This window comes from Hemiscyllium ocellatum, chromosome 31 (genome assembly GCF_020745735.1).
Source record: "Hemiscyllium ocellatum isolate sHemOce1 chromosome 31, sHemOce1.pat.X.cur, whole genome shotgun sequence".
NCBI lineage: Eukaryota > Metazoa > Chordata > Chondrichthyes > Orectolobiformes > Hemiscylliidae > Hemiscyllium > Hemiscyllium ocellatum.
In genome coordinates this window covers 43806284-43822361 of record NC_083431.1, presented here as the reverse complement: position 1 = coordinate 43822361, position 16078 = coordinate 43806284, and the positions used below count along the sequence as shown (strand labels likewise).

Below are 16078 nucleotides of genomic sequence, written 5' to 3'. Positions count from 1 at the left end.
TCAACATTCAATTCCATCAGATCCAGTCCAAACCTATTCTTTTCTTTTCCAAGCCTGAGATCTTTTAGTCTCAAAACCATCTCTTTCACAGTAAGGGATTTTCCCTGGATATTTGCCTTATTTGAAATTCAAAATCCCTTTTAACAACCATACAGGTGGGGTGCTGCGGGGTGGCTGACTCTCAGATAACCATTATCTGGGAATGATTCTCCACCTCAGGCAAGGCAAGGAAGCAAAAACTGGAGTCAGACTATTTTGTAAATAGTCGTAATAAAATGGGGCCTATTGTTATAGGTCTCCAATTATTAATGTCTTTTAGTTCTTCTTTATTATTAACTTTGGGAATTAGTACTGTTCTACTCAGTTTAAGAACAGAAGTCAGCCATTCAGTCCCTCAAGTCAGCTGTCGTTCAGTCAGATCATGGCTGATCAATTCATCCCCAATTGATCTTCCCAACTTTGATCAATAATTCTTTGAAACTTTACCTCAACAAAATCAGTCAATCACAATCTTGGATAGTTTGATGATCCCAGCATTCACTGTCTTTAAGGTGAGTTTTCCAGATGTGTGTTCTTAAATAAGCATGGTGCTAATGACTAAATATTTGTTAACTGCTATTATAGAACTTCCATGAAGTTGCAAATTATATGTCTTCAGAATTTTACTGTAATATTCACAGTGGAGTAATCAAAGATACAAATAAAACTAGATTAGAAGCATAAACAAGATTTCAAAAGGTCACTAAAACAATAATTATAACATTACCAAACATTGAAACTGGAAAATGGATTTCAGACAGGGAAGGATGTTTAACTCAATACTGAATGCTGAGGAAACATACCGTATTTCTCATTGAATAATTCCTTCACTTGCTCTCTGAGTATAACTTTCTCTCCAAGTCTGTTTGCCTCTTCATCCTCTAAATTGTGAAAAGTAACCAAAATATTAAAACAACAAATAAAGTGGTCACTAGACAAAGTGTAAGCATTCATCACACTGTGTCAACTCAATAGGATTACAATTACACAGCTCTATCTTGAGACTTCTGTCTGCCTGATTGAGACCCTGTAACTATAAACTTGAAAAAAGGAGATATTTTTAATTTCCCATCTCACAGAACATTAAAGAAACCCACAAAGTTCTTCCAGTGAAAGATAATTTGCCCTATCTCCCAATGTTAACAATCCTTTAAAAACATTGCAGGATTTGGATCTGTCTGCCTTGTTATTCCTGCGTCAAGTTCTTTCTATGTACTACGTGTTGTTGAAATGTGTTTAACTTTAAAATATATCATTTACAGACAAATAAACTAACAAACATGGAGAGAAAACATTAGATTGGAGGCAGTAATCATACCAAATGCACTTGCATAGTTGTGGTATCAAAAATGCTGTACATACCTAATATTTAGTGCCAGAGCAGAAGAATAGACCTGAAGTTATTTCAAACTTTCAATATCTGAGATACCTAACTACAAATTCCTCACTTCATTTTCACATCAATTATCCCTCTGTGCTCTTTATACACCAATAATCCCTGACACAGTCTACATAAAGGGTTAAAATATATTTTATTTTCCCCAAAGACATTCCCGGGATAAAAGGACTACTGCTTGTTTTTTTGGAAGCAATGTTTTGGCTTTCAGAGGTTCCATTTTCTTGATCACTTATTGGATAATGCAGTCACGGAGCATTTGTATGGTTTTCTTTTTGGGATTCCTTCTTTCAACACATAAGATAGGACAAAAGATTTCTGTCTGCTCTCAGAAATCCTACCCTCCTTAAATTTTGAGGTAATCCAAAGCTTTGCTGCTGGCTAAACTCACTGTGTCCCCCTTTCCCCTGCTATCCCTGCCCTAGCTTCCCTATGTTGGTTCCCAATTAGGCATTTTGATTTTAAACTTCTCATCTATGGTGAGCATTTACAGAGCTCTGAGATGCAGAGGGGTCTGGGTGTCTTAGTGCATGAATCATAAATAGTTTGTAATTAGGAAAGCTAATAGACTGAACATATATTGTTAAGGGGAATTGAATACAAAAGTACAAAGTTATGCTTCAGTTTTGAAGGGCACTGGTGCAATCATATCTGTTGTACTGTGTACAGTATTGGTCACCTTAGCTAAGGAAGGATATCAATGTGTTGGAAGCAGTTCAAAGGTTTACCAGATTCATACCTGAATTGGACATCATCCTATGAGAAAAGATTGGACAGAATCAGCTTATATCTGCTGGAGTTTGCACAGAAGGAAATGACTTGATTGAAACATGTAAGATTCCATGGGGTCTTGACAACAGGGTGTAGAGGTCATGTTTGTTTCCAATTATGGAACAATCTACAACCACAGGTCACTGTTTAAACCAAGGGTGTCACTCATTTAAAACAGATTAAGCAAAATGCTTTCTGTCAGAGGGTCTTTGGAACTCTCCTCCTAAAAAGCAGACTCCTTGAATATTTTAAGGTAGATGTAGATAGATTCTTATTAAACAAGGGGTTGAAAGGTTATCAGAGTAGGCAGAAATGTGGACTCGAGGTTATAATCAGATTAGTCATAAGATTATTGAATGGCAGAGCAGGGTTGAGGGACTTAATGGCTCTTAATTCATGTTTGTGTATGTTTTCAAATCCCACCACGACTGCCTCATGTCCCATGCTCTCCCCACCCCCCACCCTAACACTATTCCTATGTCAACCTCATCCAGTCCCACACTTTCAAGGTTACTTTGTTGTAGCCTCCTGTATACCAATATTAATTGCTCTACTACTGGTGGCTGTGTCTTCAGTTGCTATCTCTCTCTGCACCCTTCTCTCTTTGACCAGTGACTTGATCTACCATTTTTTTCTTCTGTTGTTTGTATTCTAACCTACTCTATAATGCTTCTGTGAACTAGCTTGGCATGGCTCATTGTTAAAGACGTTATATAGGTTTTAAGTTGCAATATCGGACTTCATTGACCTAAATCTAAATGTTGCTTTGTTATCTCAGGCTTTGCGTCCTTCAGACTTATTTTGTACCCCTCTCACTCCCATGTTAGTTCACCAGCACTATAATTCAGTTCAGGTTACTGATGAAGATCAGATATTGTTGGTAAAAATTTCTGGGGCGCTTGACTATTTCATCCTCACCCCCAGATTTGAAGATAGTCTTTGACTGCAGAATGTATTTGCAAGAATATTGTACGCCATGTCTTGCAATGGTCATGTGACTTCTCATATTTGCTTTTGGTTTAGAAAGAGAAAATCGTAAAACCTAAACATGGAACATGCTGGAAGAACAGATGGAATTGTGGGGATTTTGAGAACAGTAAGAAGCAGCCATAAATAAAGAGAACAGCAATCTGTCGCTGTGAACTGCTGGGTGGGTCAGATTGACTTTGAATTTTCCTGTCCCTTCTGCTGTGGAAATGAAAGGTGATATGAGACAGAATTGGAACCTCTTCCAATCTCAATGGCAAAACTATGGGCTGGTTGCAGAACTGAATAGAAAACCTGAACAAATGAGTACTGATTCTGTAATCAGTGTTGGGGGGAGGGTGCTATAAACTGTATTGCATCCAACAGTCTGAAGAGCAGAAAAGTCAGACTGGAGAAATATTGACAACCTTAAAGATCCATTCAAACCGTTAACTAAATGTTATTTATGGACAATATCTTTTCAGAATCAGAGCTCAGGGAGAGTGAAGAACACTGGTCAGCTTGAAACACTGCACAAAAGTTGACTCTTGTGAAGGTGATCTCATCAGAGATGGAATGGCCTTAAGAATAAAGGATTCCACCACAACAGCACATTCACTAAGATAAAAGAAACGCACTCAAGAAAACTAATGACATGTGCAAAAGCTCAGAGGTTGTTGATGATCACTTGGGGAGTATTAATGGGAGAACTCATAAGGCCTTAGTGACAGTCCAGGCCTACCAAAGTAACACAATGGAAAAAATAAGGAAATATTTTCAGTATAGACATAAGATCGATCAAGGATGGAAACGTTGCAGAAGACCCAACAGAAAATAAAACAAAGAAACACACCAAGTGTGGGGCAAACGATGTTTAAACTACCACAAGCTGAATCACTTTCTATGCAAGCATTTTGCTTTAAAGAAGTAAAGCAAGACTATGAAGATTGTTGCTGGAGAGATGTTGAATGAGGATTCTGATGAATCATTCTAGATTGACACCATCTAGCTTAATGATGATAAATGGTGTATGACTGTTCAAATGGTGGCTGCAGAAGGACAGCGTCAATGATAGATGTTGGTGCTATGTGGAAAATCATGAACTTCACAGGCTTGTGAGAATTGCCTCCAGACGGTAATCCAAACTCAAAGGCTCCAAAGATAAAGTTGAGGCTTTATGATAGAATGATTCTCATCCCAAGAGGATATCAAAGTAGAATGTTCAAAGCAATGGAAAGATCGAAGATGGGATATCTGAGTTTCCAGATAGTATGCACAATTTAAAACTTCTTACCAAAAACAAGTCTAAAGCTTGGACTGCTAATCTTTCGTGTGCCTAAAGAAAGTTGTAACACTTTTCAAGCAACTAAGTCGTTGACTGCTGAACAGGTGCTAAAAGATTATAAAGATGTTTGCATACGTTTTGGATATCTCCTGGGTGATTATCACATTGAAATAGATGAGAGCATGAAACCAACTCAGCGTCCGCTGAGGAAAGTTCCAGCTGCCCTCAACTCCATTCTGAAAGGCAAGGCAGGGGAAGTAATCACGAAAGTGACAGCTTCTACAACCTGGAAGTGTAACACATGCAGTGTAACAGGGAGAAAGTGAAGGCTGGAGATCAGAGTCAAGAGTGTGGTGCTGAAAAAGCACAGCAGGTCAGGCAGCATCCGAGGAGCAGGAGAATTGATGTTCCTATGCCTGGAACATTGATTCGCTTGCTCCTTGGATGCTGCCCGACCTGCTGCGCTTTTCCAGCACCCCACACTCGACAAGCAGCGTGACAACCTGGAAAGCTGATAGTGTGTGTAGCTCCAAAAGGATTTCACCTTTTCAAGAGATCTCACTCCCCGGACAATCTTTGAAGAAATTTTGTGAAGGAGGCCAAGGCAAAGGTGCTTGCTTTCCTAGCTGCAAGGGTTGGTGACTGAATGGATACAAATTCAAAATAATATTTCGATAGAAATCATTACCTGGGTTCCAGATTACGCCTCATTTCTTCCATTTTCAAGGTGTCACATTGAGTAATATGTTGAAGCACTGTGTGAAATTCATCAATAGATGCTACAGAAACCTTCATCTTCTTTGTAGAGGATTTCTTTGAAATTTTTGCACCATATTACAACTATCAGGACAGCAACAGACCCATTCAAGACAGATAATTAGAAGTCACAGTTGGGTTAACTGTTAAGGACAGTTCAGCCTCACTTAGCCTGGCTTCCCTTTAGGCAAAGTGCATAGGCCTCCACTCTGTCTCCTCCTGGTTGCTTAGCTACCATCTAAAATTTGCTGTACCAAGCCATAGTGCTCCCCTCAAATCATCCATTTCCAATAAATGTTAGCCTGCCTTCCAGCTGGTTGGGCAATGCAAGTTATTGAGAGATAGACCTCATTTCCAAAGAGGAGAAAGGATCTCATACTGAAAGTACTGTACCCATATAATTAGCTTCTCTAATGATTTCAAAATCTAAGCCTGCATTAGTGCCGTAAATGGAATAGTGTGAGAAATGGAATGAATTTTAACTGTTTATTTCTTTTAAATCTGAAACTTACTGAATTAAAACACAATAAAGATGGCAGGAGAGATGCTGTGTTACAGCTGCAGCAAGAGGATACTACTGAGTACCTTTATGATCCAGTGCAACCAAGTCTGTAATAACAGTCTGCAGCTCAAGGAATTTTGCCACAGAGCTAATGAGCTCAAATCTGAATTTGGGACACGGCAATGCATCAGGGAGTGGGAGGTTGCCTGGATGTTTTCTTCCAGGAGACAGTCAGATCTCTTAGTTTGGTACAGGTACAGCATCTTAAATCCCACTATTGAAAACTTTGACACGTAAGACTGCAAAGCATGAATTTTAATTATTATTAAATCAGTAAAATACATTTGCCTTCATGTTTAGCTCAGTGTTGCATTGATGCAGTGGCATTCCGCACTAGCTATTAGGGTTCATGTGTCTATTTTCACCCACACTTTAGTGGTGTGACTGACCTTCAACTTCATCCAACCTGGCTCGAACCGGTCCGAGTGTGGACTCAGTCCTGAGGTTGCTGGTCGGAGACACCGTACCTATACTTTAGATATGACCAGTGTTTGAGGCAGGAGGGTATAACAGTGAGATAGGTATGACAATCATTGAGGGAGCCTCAGCCTTTGTAGGTATGGAATAGTTTTGATGGTTTTTGTAGCTTGTATGGACAAAGCAAGAAGGTTGAGCAAATTGACAATAGCTCCTTAGTGCCAGGGGCCATTCATACGGGCAGAGTAACACAATGTACTTTTTAATCGGGCTAGTATAATTCAGGAGATAGATACCATTCTCTGCAGGTGAGGTTGAGAGCCTGTGTTGTATCACTTGGAGCACTCATAACGAAGTGGATGAATTTATGGTGCAAATATAAAAAAATGTTAGGAATATAATAGCCATTACAGAGACATGGTTACAAGGTGACTTTTTGAAAGGACTGCAGGAATGGAAGAAGGTGGTGAGGTAGTTCTATTCATAAAAGAGAGAAACTATCTTGTCTCAGGGGAACAAGATGCAGAATCAATTTGGAGGTAAGACACAATGGTAAAAGGAAGTTGCTGGTGACGTGGGTTGACAAACACTCTAGCACAAAGTATAAATGACAAAAAAAAAGCTTGTAAGAAAGGCACTGCAATAACCTTGGACGATTTAATCTTTGTACGGAAGATGTGGGCTTTGATGGCTAGACCAGCAATTATTGCCAATCCCGATTTGGCTTTGAGCAAGTGGCTGTTGTAGTCCATTTCATTTCAGTAGACCCACAGTGATTGCTAAAGCAACACTGAACTAATAGTGATATATTTCTCAGTCTGGATGGTGAGTAGATTAGAGGGAAACTTGTAGATGATTGTGTTTCCATGTATCTGTGCCCCCAGTGAGTGTGGTTATGGCTGTAGAAGGTGGTCTCTTTAGAAACTTGGTGAATGCTTGCAGTGCATCTGGTAGGTGGCACATATGCTACTACCGAGACAGTATTGGCGGTAGAAGGACTGAATGTTTGTGAATGTAATGCCAATCAAGCAGGCTGGTTATTCGGGATGAGGTTGAGCTACATGTATGCTGTTGGAGCTGCTCCCATCCAGGAAATTGGGAAATATTCCATCATACTCTTGAATTAGACCTTGCAGATGGTAAAGAGTTCAGTTTCTGATCAATGGCAAACACCTGAAGGCTGATAGTGGGGATTCAATGATGGTGATGCCATTGAATATCAAGGGGTGATGGTTCGATTCTCTCTTGTCGGCAATTGTCATAGCTTGGCACTTATGTAACTGGAATATTGTTTGACACTCGTCAGCCTAAACTTGAATGTTGTCCAGGGCTTGCTGTATTTGAACATGGACTGCTTCATTATCTGAAGAGTCATGAATGGTGCAGAACATTATTCAACTGCCAGCAAACAACCCCATTCCTGACCTTACTATGGAGAGGTCAATGATGAAGCAGCTGAAGTTGGTTGGTTGGTTCTCAGGCACCATCCTGCGGAGATATCCTGAGGCTGAGATGGCCAACCTCCAACAACCACTACCATCTTCCTCTGTGTTAGGTCTGACTCCAGTCTGTGGCTAGTCTTCCCACAATTCCATTTTTACTAGGGCTCCATAATGCTACACTCAGGGGCTAAAGTGGCCTTGATGTCAAAGGCTGTTACTCTTACCTCTTCTCTGGAATTTAGCTCTTTGGTCCATGTTTGAACCAAGGCTATATAGACAACAAGAGTTGAGTGGGCCTGGCGGAACTAACACTGGTATCAGAGATTGTTACTGCTAAGCAAGTCAAGCGTGATAGTATTGTTGATGACCCTGCTGTCATTTATTGATGATCGAGAGTGGACAATAGGGTGGTAATTGGGCATGTTGGGTGTACTGCTTTTGTGTCAAGAACATACCTGGTCAATTTTCCACATTGTCTGGTAGAAGCCAGTTGTACTGGAATGGCTTTTCTTGGGCTGCACATTCTGGAACAGAATTCTTCAATACTATTGCCAGAATATCATAAGGGCCCACATCATTTGCAGAATCCCATGCCTTTATCACAGAGTGAATCCAATTGGCTGAAAACTGACATCTGTGATAGTAAGGACGTCTGGAGGAGGTTGAGCTGGATCACCCACTCACCATTTCTGGCTGAAGATAGTTGCAAATGCTCAGCCTTATTTGTTTACACTGATATGCTGGGCTCCCCCGTCACTGAGGATGTGGACAATTTGTGGAGCCTTGTCCTCCCATTTTAACTATCCTCCGCCAATTCACAACTGGATGTGGCAGGATTGTTGAGTTGAGATCTGATCCATTACTTCTGGAATCACTCAGATCTGTTTAGCACTTGGACATGTAGTCCTGTTTTGTAGCTGAACCAAGTGCCTGGTGCTGCTTCTCACAGTCTCTTTTATGCTCTTCATTGAACTAGGGCTGATCACTTGTCTCAGAAGGTAATTGTTGATGGAGGGTATGACAGGCCATGAGGTTGCAGATTGCATTCAAGTGCAATTTGGCTGCTGATGTCATCGTCCAGCACCTCATAGGTGTCCTGTCTTGAGTTGCAAGATCAATGGAAAAGTCACAGAGCACATTGGAGGGTATCCTCAATGTAAAGTTGGAATTTATCTCCATGAGCATTGTGCAATGACCACTCTTACTGATAGTGTCATAGACAGAAGCAGCCTGACTGGCAGACTGGGGCGGATGAAATGAAGTATGTTGTTTTTCCGTCTTGTTGGTTCCTTCACCACCTGCTGCAGACCCAGTAATGTCCTTTAGAACTGAACCAGGTGGGCCAGTAATGGTCTTGTTGGGTGTAACACAGTCAAATGTGGCAACGATACAAAACCATTAGGAAAGTAAATTGTGAGGAAGATACAAAGAGTTCACAAAGGAATACAGATAGGTTAAATGAAGGGACAAGAATTGGGCAGATGTAATATAATGTGGGAAAATGTAAGATTGCCCACATTGGAAACAAGAATAGAATACTACTTCAATATAAAGAGGCTGCAGAATGCTACAGTACAGAGTGATCTAGGTGTCCTTGTACATATTAACAAGCAGGTACAATAAGCAATTATGAAATCAAATCGAATGTTGGCTTTTATTGTTCGGGGAAAGTTACTGGTGATGGGAGGGTGGGGTGTAGTAGCCAAGGTAGGAAAAAGTGGACATTACAATCACAGTTAGATCAGCTACGAACTTCACGAAAGGCAGAGTAGGTTTGAGGTACCTAATGGCTGACTGTTGCTCTTATTTTTCATGATCATGCTATCTTACCCCCATTACATGCATTCACTGTCGTAAAGACTGACAGAAGTACTACAGAATATCTGCAAAGAGAAAAAGATTATTTCACACTGAAAACAAATGACCCATCCTGCTCAGTGACAGGTAAGCATGTTCCTAAGTCTTTGAGCAGTTTATCCGCAGTTCCCCCATCCAAATCCCTAAACACAAACACACATACATGAAACCGTGTATCCTGAAACTAAATTCTGGAGCTCAGACACTCTCTGCTTAACTGGCTGAAATAAAACTCAATGCAAAACTCAAACTCAATACAAGTGACAAAACTGCTTCAATATTGTTTACAGATCACTAGAAAGACTGTGGTCATTCATCAGTGATGATAAATTGAATCTTGGGCTTTAGGATTGTGAAAGGCCACAAGATTGTGTGTGTTGTACCAGACAGTGCAATCCTCAGCCCATATGGAGAGACCTTTGTGCTGTCAATGAAAGGAGCCATCAGAAATATGATGCAATGCCCCATGTACATTGGATGACTGCAAGTGTAGCTCTCAAAATACAATAAAGGGAATAGAGATCTTACCCTGTAAAGCAGCATATGCTTTTTCCAATGATGTTATTCTTCTAGGTGCTTGAATTTGGAGAAAGCAGAAAATAAAAAAAAATGCAAGAATCAATTTCAGTTACAAGTGCAGACCCCTATCAGAAAAACAATAAAATATGCAGCTCCTGTTATTTTACTTTGACATTTCTGGTCTCCCTCCGATCGAAAGGGTGTTATAAAACTTGAAAGGGTTCAGAAAAGATTTACAAGGATGTTGCTGGGTTGGAGGATTTCAATTACAGGGAGAGGCAGAATAGGCTGGGGCCATTTTCCCTGGAGTGTCAGAGGCTGAGGGGTGACCTTATAGAGGTTTACAAAATCATGAGGGACATGGATAGGGTAAATAGACAAGGTCTTTTCCCTGGGGTGGGCGAGTCCAGAACTAGAGGGCATAGGTTTAGGGTGAGAGGGGAGGGGAAAGATATAAAAGAGACCTAAGGGACAACCTTTTCACGCAGAGGGTGGTACATGTATGGAATGAGCTGCCGGAGGAAGTGGTGAAAGCTGGTTCAATTACAGCATTTAAAAAGGCAGCTGAATGGGTATATGAATATGAAGGGTTTGGAGGGATGTGGGCCAGGTGCTGGCAAGTGGGACTAGATTAGGTTGGGATATCTGGTCGGCATGGATGAGTTGGACCGAAGGGTCTGTTTTCATGCTGTACATCTCTATGACAGTATATGGGATCGATCCATTTATTCAAACTCCATGTCATAGTAAAGTGAGAGCCAGTCTCACTCAGTGGATTATTATGCACCATAAAATGATATTTAATCATCTTCAAGGTGAACCTGATTAGGCACTTCATCAATCAATCCAATGTAATGATGGCTGGTTTAGTCAGTTTTCCAGTTCATCTCTGCTGAGCTGCCATGTAATGTTCCATGTGCGGTTTCAACTCACCCAACTCGGATAAGCAATTTGGAGTGATTTACAATCACGGCTTCCCAGGGGTGTCACAGTAACTGGGGCTAATCGCACTCAGATTGTGCCTGTTTCAGACTGAGGCAGAAACAGCTTTGACCTCAGACTATGATCGCTGAGTTTGTGCTCAAGGAACTTACTGGAAATAAAACAAGGTCCAATCGAATCCTGTTCCAGAGAACGTTCACACAACTAAGTGAAGTTTTATCCCATTCTGGTTTCATTCCCTATTAGATACTGAAAGATTTCATGACCTGAGGAGCACTGGCAAGCTTTTGGAATTTGCTTCGGTCAAAGGTGCCCCCAATTGGATTAAAAAAACCCCACCTGACAGTGACTTATTGTTAGAAATGCACTGAGCAACATGCTCGTGCGGACCAAATACCTTTTAGTTAAATTTAGTTTATTGCGTAAGCATCTATGCAATTTCAGTCGTGTAGGAATTAGGACTTGGTGCAAGAAAGGGCACAAACTGTGGTAAGTTAAACAAACTGAAGCTCTGAAGTTGAAAGGAAGGAGATTGTCTTGGAGACATTGAGAAAAGCCAAATTAAAGGCATGGATGAGACTACCAGCACTGGGGAGGTTTGGGAGGAGCCAGAAATGAAAGTAGGTAAGACTACCCCCAAATTCTTGTGTAGCTCTTGTAGGATGAACTGAAACTACAATTATTTAATGGCAACCAAACCTCTCTCAAGATTTGTAATGGACAAAGGAATGGAATTAATGCTATCATTACAAGCCATGGCATTTTGGAATACCGCATTCAATTCTGGTCTCCCCGCTGTAGGGAGGAGGTTGTGAAACTTGAAAGGGTTCAGAAAAGATTTACAAGGATGTTGCTGGTGTTGGTGGAATTGAGCTATAGGAAGAGGCTGAATAGGCTGGGGTATTTTTCCCTGGACCGTTGGACACTGAGGAGTGACATTATAGAGGCTTGTAAAACCATGCGAGGCATGGATGGGGTAAATAGCCAACGTCTTTTCCCAGAAGTGTGGGAGTTCAAAATTAGACGTCATAGGTTTAAGGTGAGGGGCAACATTTTCAGGCAGAGGATGGTGTATGTATGGAATGAGCTATCAGAGGAAGTAGTGGAGGCTGGTACAATTACAACGTTTAAAAGGCATCTGGATGGGTATACGAAGGAAGGATTTAGAGGGATATGGGCCGGGTGCTGGCAAATGGGACTAGATTTAGTATATCTTGAAGGGTCTGTTTCTATGCTGTACATCTCTATGACTCTATGCCATATTTTCATTGGACAGTGGAAAACAGATACACATCATGTTAACAAGGAGAGTGTAGTGCTGGAAAAGCACAGCAGGTCAGGCAGCATCCAAGGAGCAGGAGAATTGATGTTTCGGGCATAAGCCCTTCATTAGGAATCTGATCAAGTGCTTTTGCCCAAAACATCAATGCTCCTGCTCCTCGGATGCTGCCTGACCTGCTGTGCTTTTCCAGCACTACACTCCCGACTCTGAGCTCCAAGCATCTGCAGTCCCCACTTTCTCCTATGTTAATAAGGATGCGGATTGGCTAATTGAGCATACATGGGGATTTGAGGATGGGTACTAAAACATGCTTCAGGTCTGGGACAATTAGTGGGCAATAAAATACGACCCAAAGAAATTCTCAAAACTATTGTGAAATATTCCACAAAGACAAGAGAATACAGAATCGCAAAGCGCAAGGGACCATTGGGTTCACCCAATGTCAGTGCTAGCTCCTTGCTCTGCAAACCGTTCCATTCTCCTGGCTTTTCAGTACAGTCCTGTCAATCTCCTTTTACAAGTTATCTTTGAAACTGTTCCCACCATCCTTTCAGGCAATCCATTGCAAATCATCATAACTCATTCAGCAATAGCAAAAGAATTGTGGTGAGAATTTTATTAATTCCTTGAAATCTGTATTCTCTTGTTATTAACTGTCACTGGGAATAGTTGCTCGTTGGAACAACTGCTCATTTCAACAGTTTCCCCAAGATCTCACAGCCAAATCAGCTCATTCTTAGTGTCTAAACAAATAATACCAAAGAACTGAGTATGCTGGAAATCAGAAACAAAATCAGAAATTGCTGGAAGAACCCAGCAAGTCTGACAGCATGTGTGGAGAGAAAGCAAGAGTTAATGTTTTAGAACTGAGGTTCTGAAAGAAGGGTTACTGAACCTGAAACATTAACTCTGCTTTCTCTCCACAGATGCTGCCAGACCTGCTGAGCTTTTCCAGCAATTTCTGATTTTGTTTCATTTTTGCCATTTATTGGGCTTGTATTCAGAGTCAGGAAACTGCGAGTTGGTCTGCCTGTTTTTTTAAACAAAGAAATAAGTTCTGTTAAATGCATTTTTTTTTAACAATGTAGCCTTCTGCAGTAGATTCATGGGATCAGAAATCCAGAGACACCTGCACCTGTGCTGCAGCACACTCTTCAGGTATCGTCTCACAAGAAGACATTGCAGGCTACATCAATATCAGGATCACTGAAATCAGGTTGTGGCTGCAAAGTCTCAAGATATATAATAATCTAAGTAGAGTTGAGGTGAGGATATTGTTTCACAGGCTTGTCCTGAAGAAGGGCTTATGCCCCGAAACGTCGATTCTCCTGCTCCGCTGCACTTTTCCAGCAACACATTTTTAAGCTCTGATCTCCAGCATCTGCAGTCCTCACTTTCTCCTTGTGAACAGCAACAATGACAGGACTAAAAACTTACCTACCCACTTTTTTCAATCACCAACAATCACTACATCACATTTCATTAAAGTTTAACTACACTGGACTACCCACCTCACATACTATTAGCTGTCTACCTCAACCACTATAATCTCTGTGTAGTTTGAAAGCCTCTCACTAACATACGCTACCTACCTTACAAGAGAAGATGGCATGGAATTCAGAGTAGCGGCTTAACTGTGCAAGGGGGAGATTCTCACTTCTTGAAAGAAAGACTGCTTGCCAATTCTACAGGCTAGGGCTGAGTTGCACCAGTGGCTATGCACCAGCATCTTGTGTTAGTAAAACATGACATAAAAGCCTCCAAGACTTTTATAATGTTAACGAAACCATGATTGGGAATTCCTGATCCCACCTCTATCATATTCCATTTCCATTGTAGGAACAGCCTTCACCTTCAGTGAGAGAGTTACAAGTTTATGCAGTAGCGATAAAGGCCATGAAGGGAGGAGATGGTCTGGAACGGTCAAGTTATATGGTTAGTTAAATTGTTAGCCCTTTACGAATTAGATAAAATGCCTACCCAAATCAGTGAGGATTGGAAAAAAATCTGTTCTGAAGTAGTTGCAATAACTATTCCTTGACACTGTCACAAGGACCACCATAAGACCATTATTAACATTCAGCTGCTTTCAACAACCTACAATTACCCCAGCAGGGGATCATACATTTATAGATTGAGTGACAGCTTAAAGAGGCTGTTGAAAGATTAGCTGTCTTTGATCTGGGTTTCTGAATACAAGTCTGTTTATTTAATAAGAAATTAAGTACTTGAGGGTCTTTAAAAGTGTTGAATAGGCTTTCGTGAATGGAGGTTTTAACACTGAAATAAAGGCTGTTATGCATATTTAAACATTTTATTTCACGTCCACGTGGTTCATTTTGTCTGCTTTTGGTACCTAGCTGTTGAGTTTGCACAGAAGATTAATAGGACAAAGGGTGGCAGGTGGGGAATAGACTGGCATACATGAAGCATGGGACTATTAGTGGGTGATGGGGTGTGATGAGTAAAGGTTAGAGGTCTATTTAGCAAAACAACTGGGACAAAATCCCAGGAATTAATGTGGGTGTTTTAAACAGTTCAACTCAACACTTGGAAGCCCTGGTGGTCACCCCTTGTCTGTGCCTGGGGCAGGCAGCTCTGACAAAATCCCACAAACCCCTTCCCCAACTAAAACAAGGCAGTTCTCCTTGGACACATGTTGCAAATCAGGAACTTTCCCGATTCAAACAATGCGCCTCAGTAGCAAAAATCTACTGCACTAAAGTAAAAGAGGTCTTAAGAAATGTGTTACAGGAGGAAAGAGAGGCAGGGAGATGAAGAGATTCAGGGAGGAAATTCTACAACTTAGGACCTTGGCAACAAAAGGTGCAGCGCCAACAGTAGAGTCAGTAAAACTGGAAATGCTGGAGAGGCCAGAACTGATAGTGTGGATGTTTCAGAGGATTATGGGATTGGAGGAGATTTAAATTGAGTGATGGTAGGTCAGCAATTAGAGGTGTGAAAGGTTGTGATGTCCCAGGATAACAATCCAGGATCTACTTCTTCCTACCACAGGCTAACTCTTGTTCCTTTCAGCACTGGGAATGCGGAAGACCTTGTACCACCTGAAAAAGTGTAGGCAAGTCTTCAGAAAGAAGTACTGTCACTCAACCAGATTCTCAGAACCAGCCCAGACAGTGGCACACTTTCTGCACAGTATGATTTACTGGACCCACGTTTACAGGAGCTGGGCAAGGGCGATGGGATGGCATAGGTACTAGCACACCAGTGGGCAAGGCTACATGCTGACTTCACTCTGCAGGATGTGGTCAAAGGGTCCAGGATACCAAAGAGGCTGGTGGAGGTCGAGCTGGAAATGACATAAGCATTGGGAAGGCCACTAAACAAAACCTCACGCACAACCTCCTGGGGTAGAAAGGAGTTTAGCTCCAAATTCTCACAAGACTTCAGACAATTCATGGAGCCAATACTTCACAAAATGGACTGAGTCGTCAGCTCCATTAGTACCAAGGTGGAAGCCACTGTTATGCTGCCTGCTCAGACAACCTCCTCACTCGGAAGGGAGGAAATAGTAAAGAACTTCAATATTTATATTGTGCTGCTCACAATCATAGGGCAAAATGTTTCGTAGCCAATGGATTGCAATGAGTAGTCACTGTTGTGATGCAGGAAACAGTTCAGACAGTTTTGACGAAGCGTCATAGATCTGAAAGTGTGACCCTACCTTCTTCATTTCGTTGAGTATTTCCAGCATTTTCTGTTTTTATTTCAGATTTCCAGCAGCATTTTGCCTTCTGAGGATCTTGAAGTTCTTTTGCAGGGACACAGGCAGCCAGCGGCACTGGGTGAGGATAAGGTTGATGAGTGTGCAGGCCTTGTGGGA

The 16078-nt window shown here is 41.4% G+C and overlaps 1 protein-coding gene across 9 annotated transcripts in view; it reads right to left on the bottom strand.

Annotated features, from left to right (window-relative positions):
* gtf2ird1 (GTF2I repeat domain containing 1) overlaps positions 1 to 16078 on the bottom strand; it is a 215490-nt gene that overhangs the window by 25265 nt on the left and 174147 nt on the right. For 6 of the 9 annotated variants that reach the window (XM_060847791.1, XM_060847793.1, XM_060847795.1 and 3 more), the window contains 3 exons: positions 15920 to 16069; positions 10020 to 10067; positions 843 to 920 (listed from right to left, as the gene is read on the bottom strand). In XM_060847791.1, the coding sequence (XP_060703774.1) occupies positions 843 to 920; positions 10020 to 10067; positions 15920 to 16069 (276 nt within the window). The remainder of the gene's footprint in view (positions 1 to 842; positions 921 to 10019; positions 10068 to 15919; positions 16070 to 16078) is intronic. The other 3 variants (XM_060847794.1, XM_060847796.1, XM_060847798.1) reach the window with 3 other exon arrangements.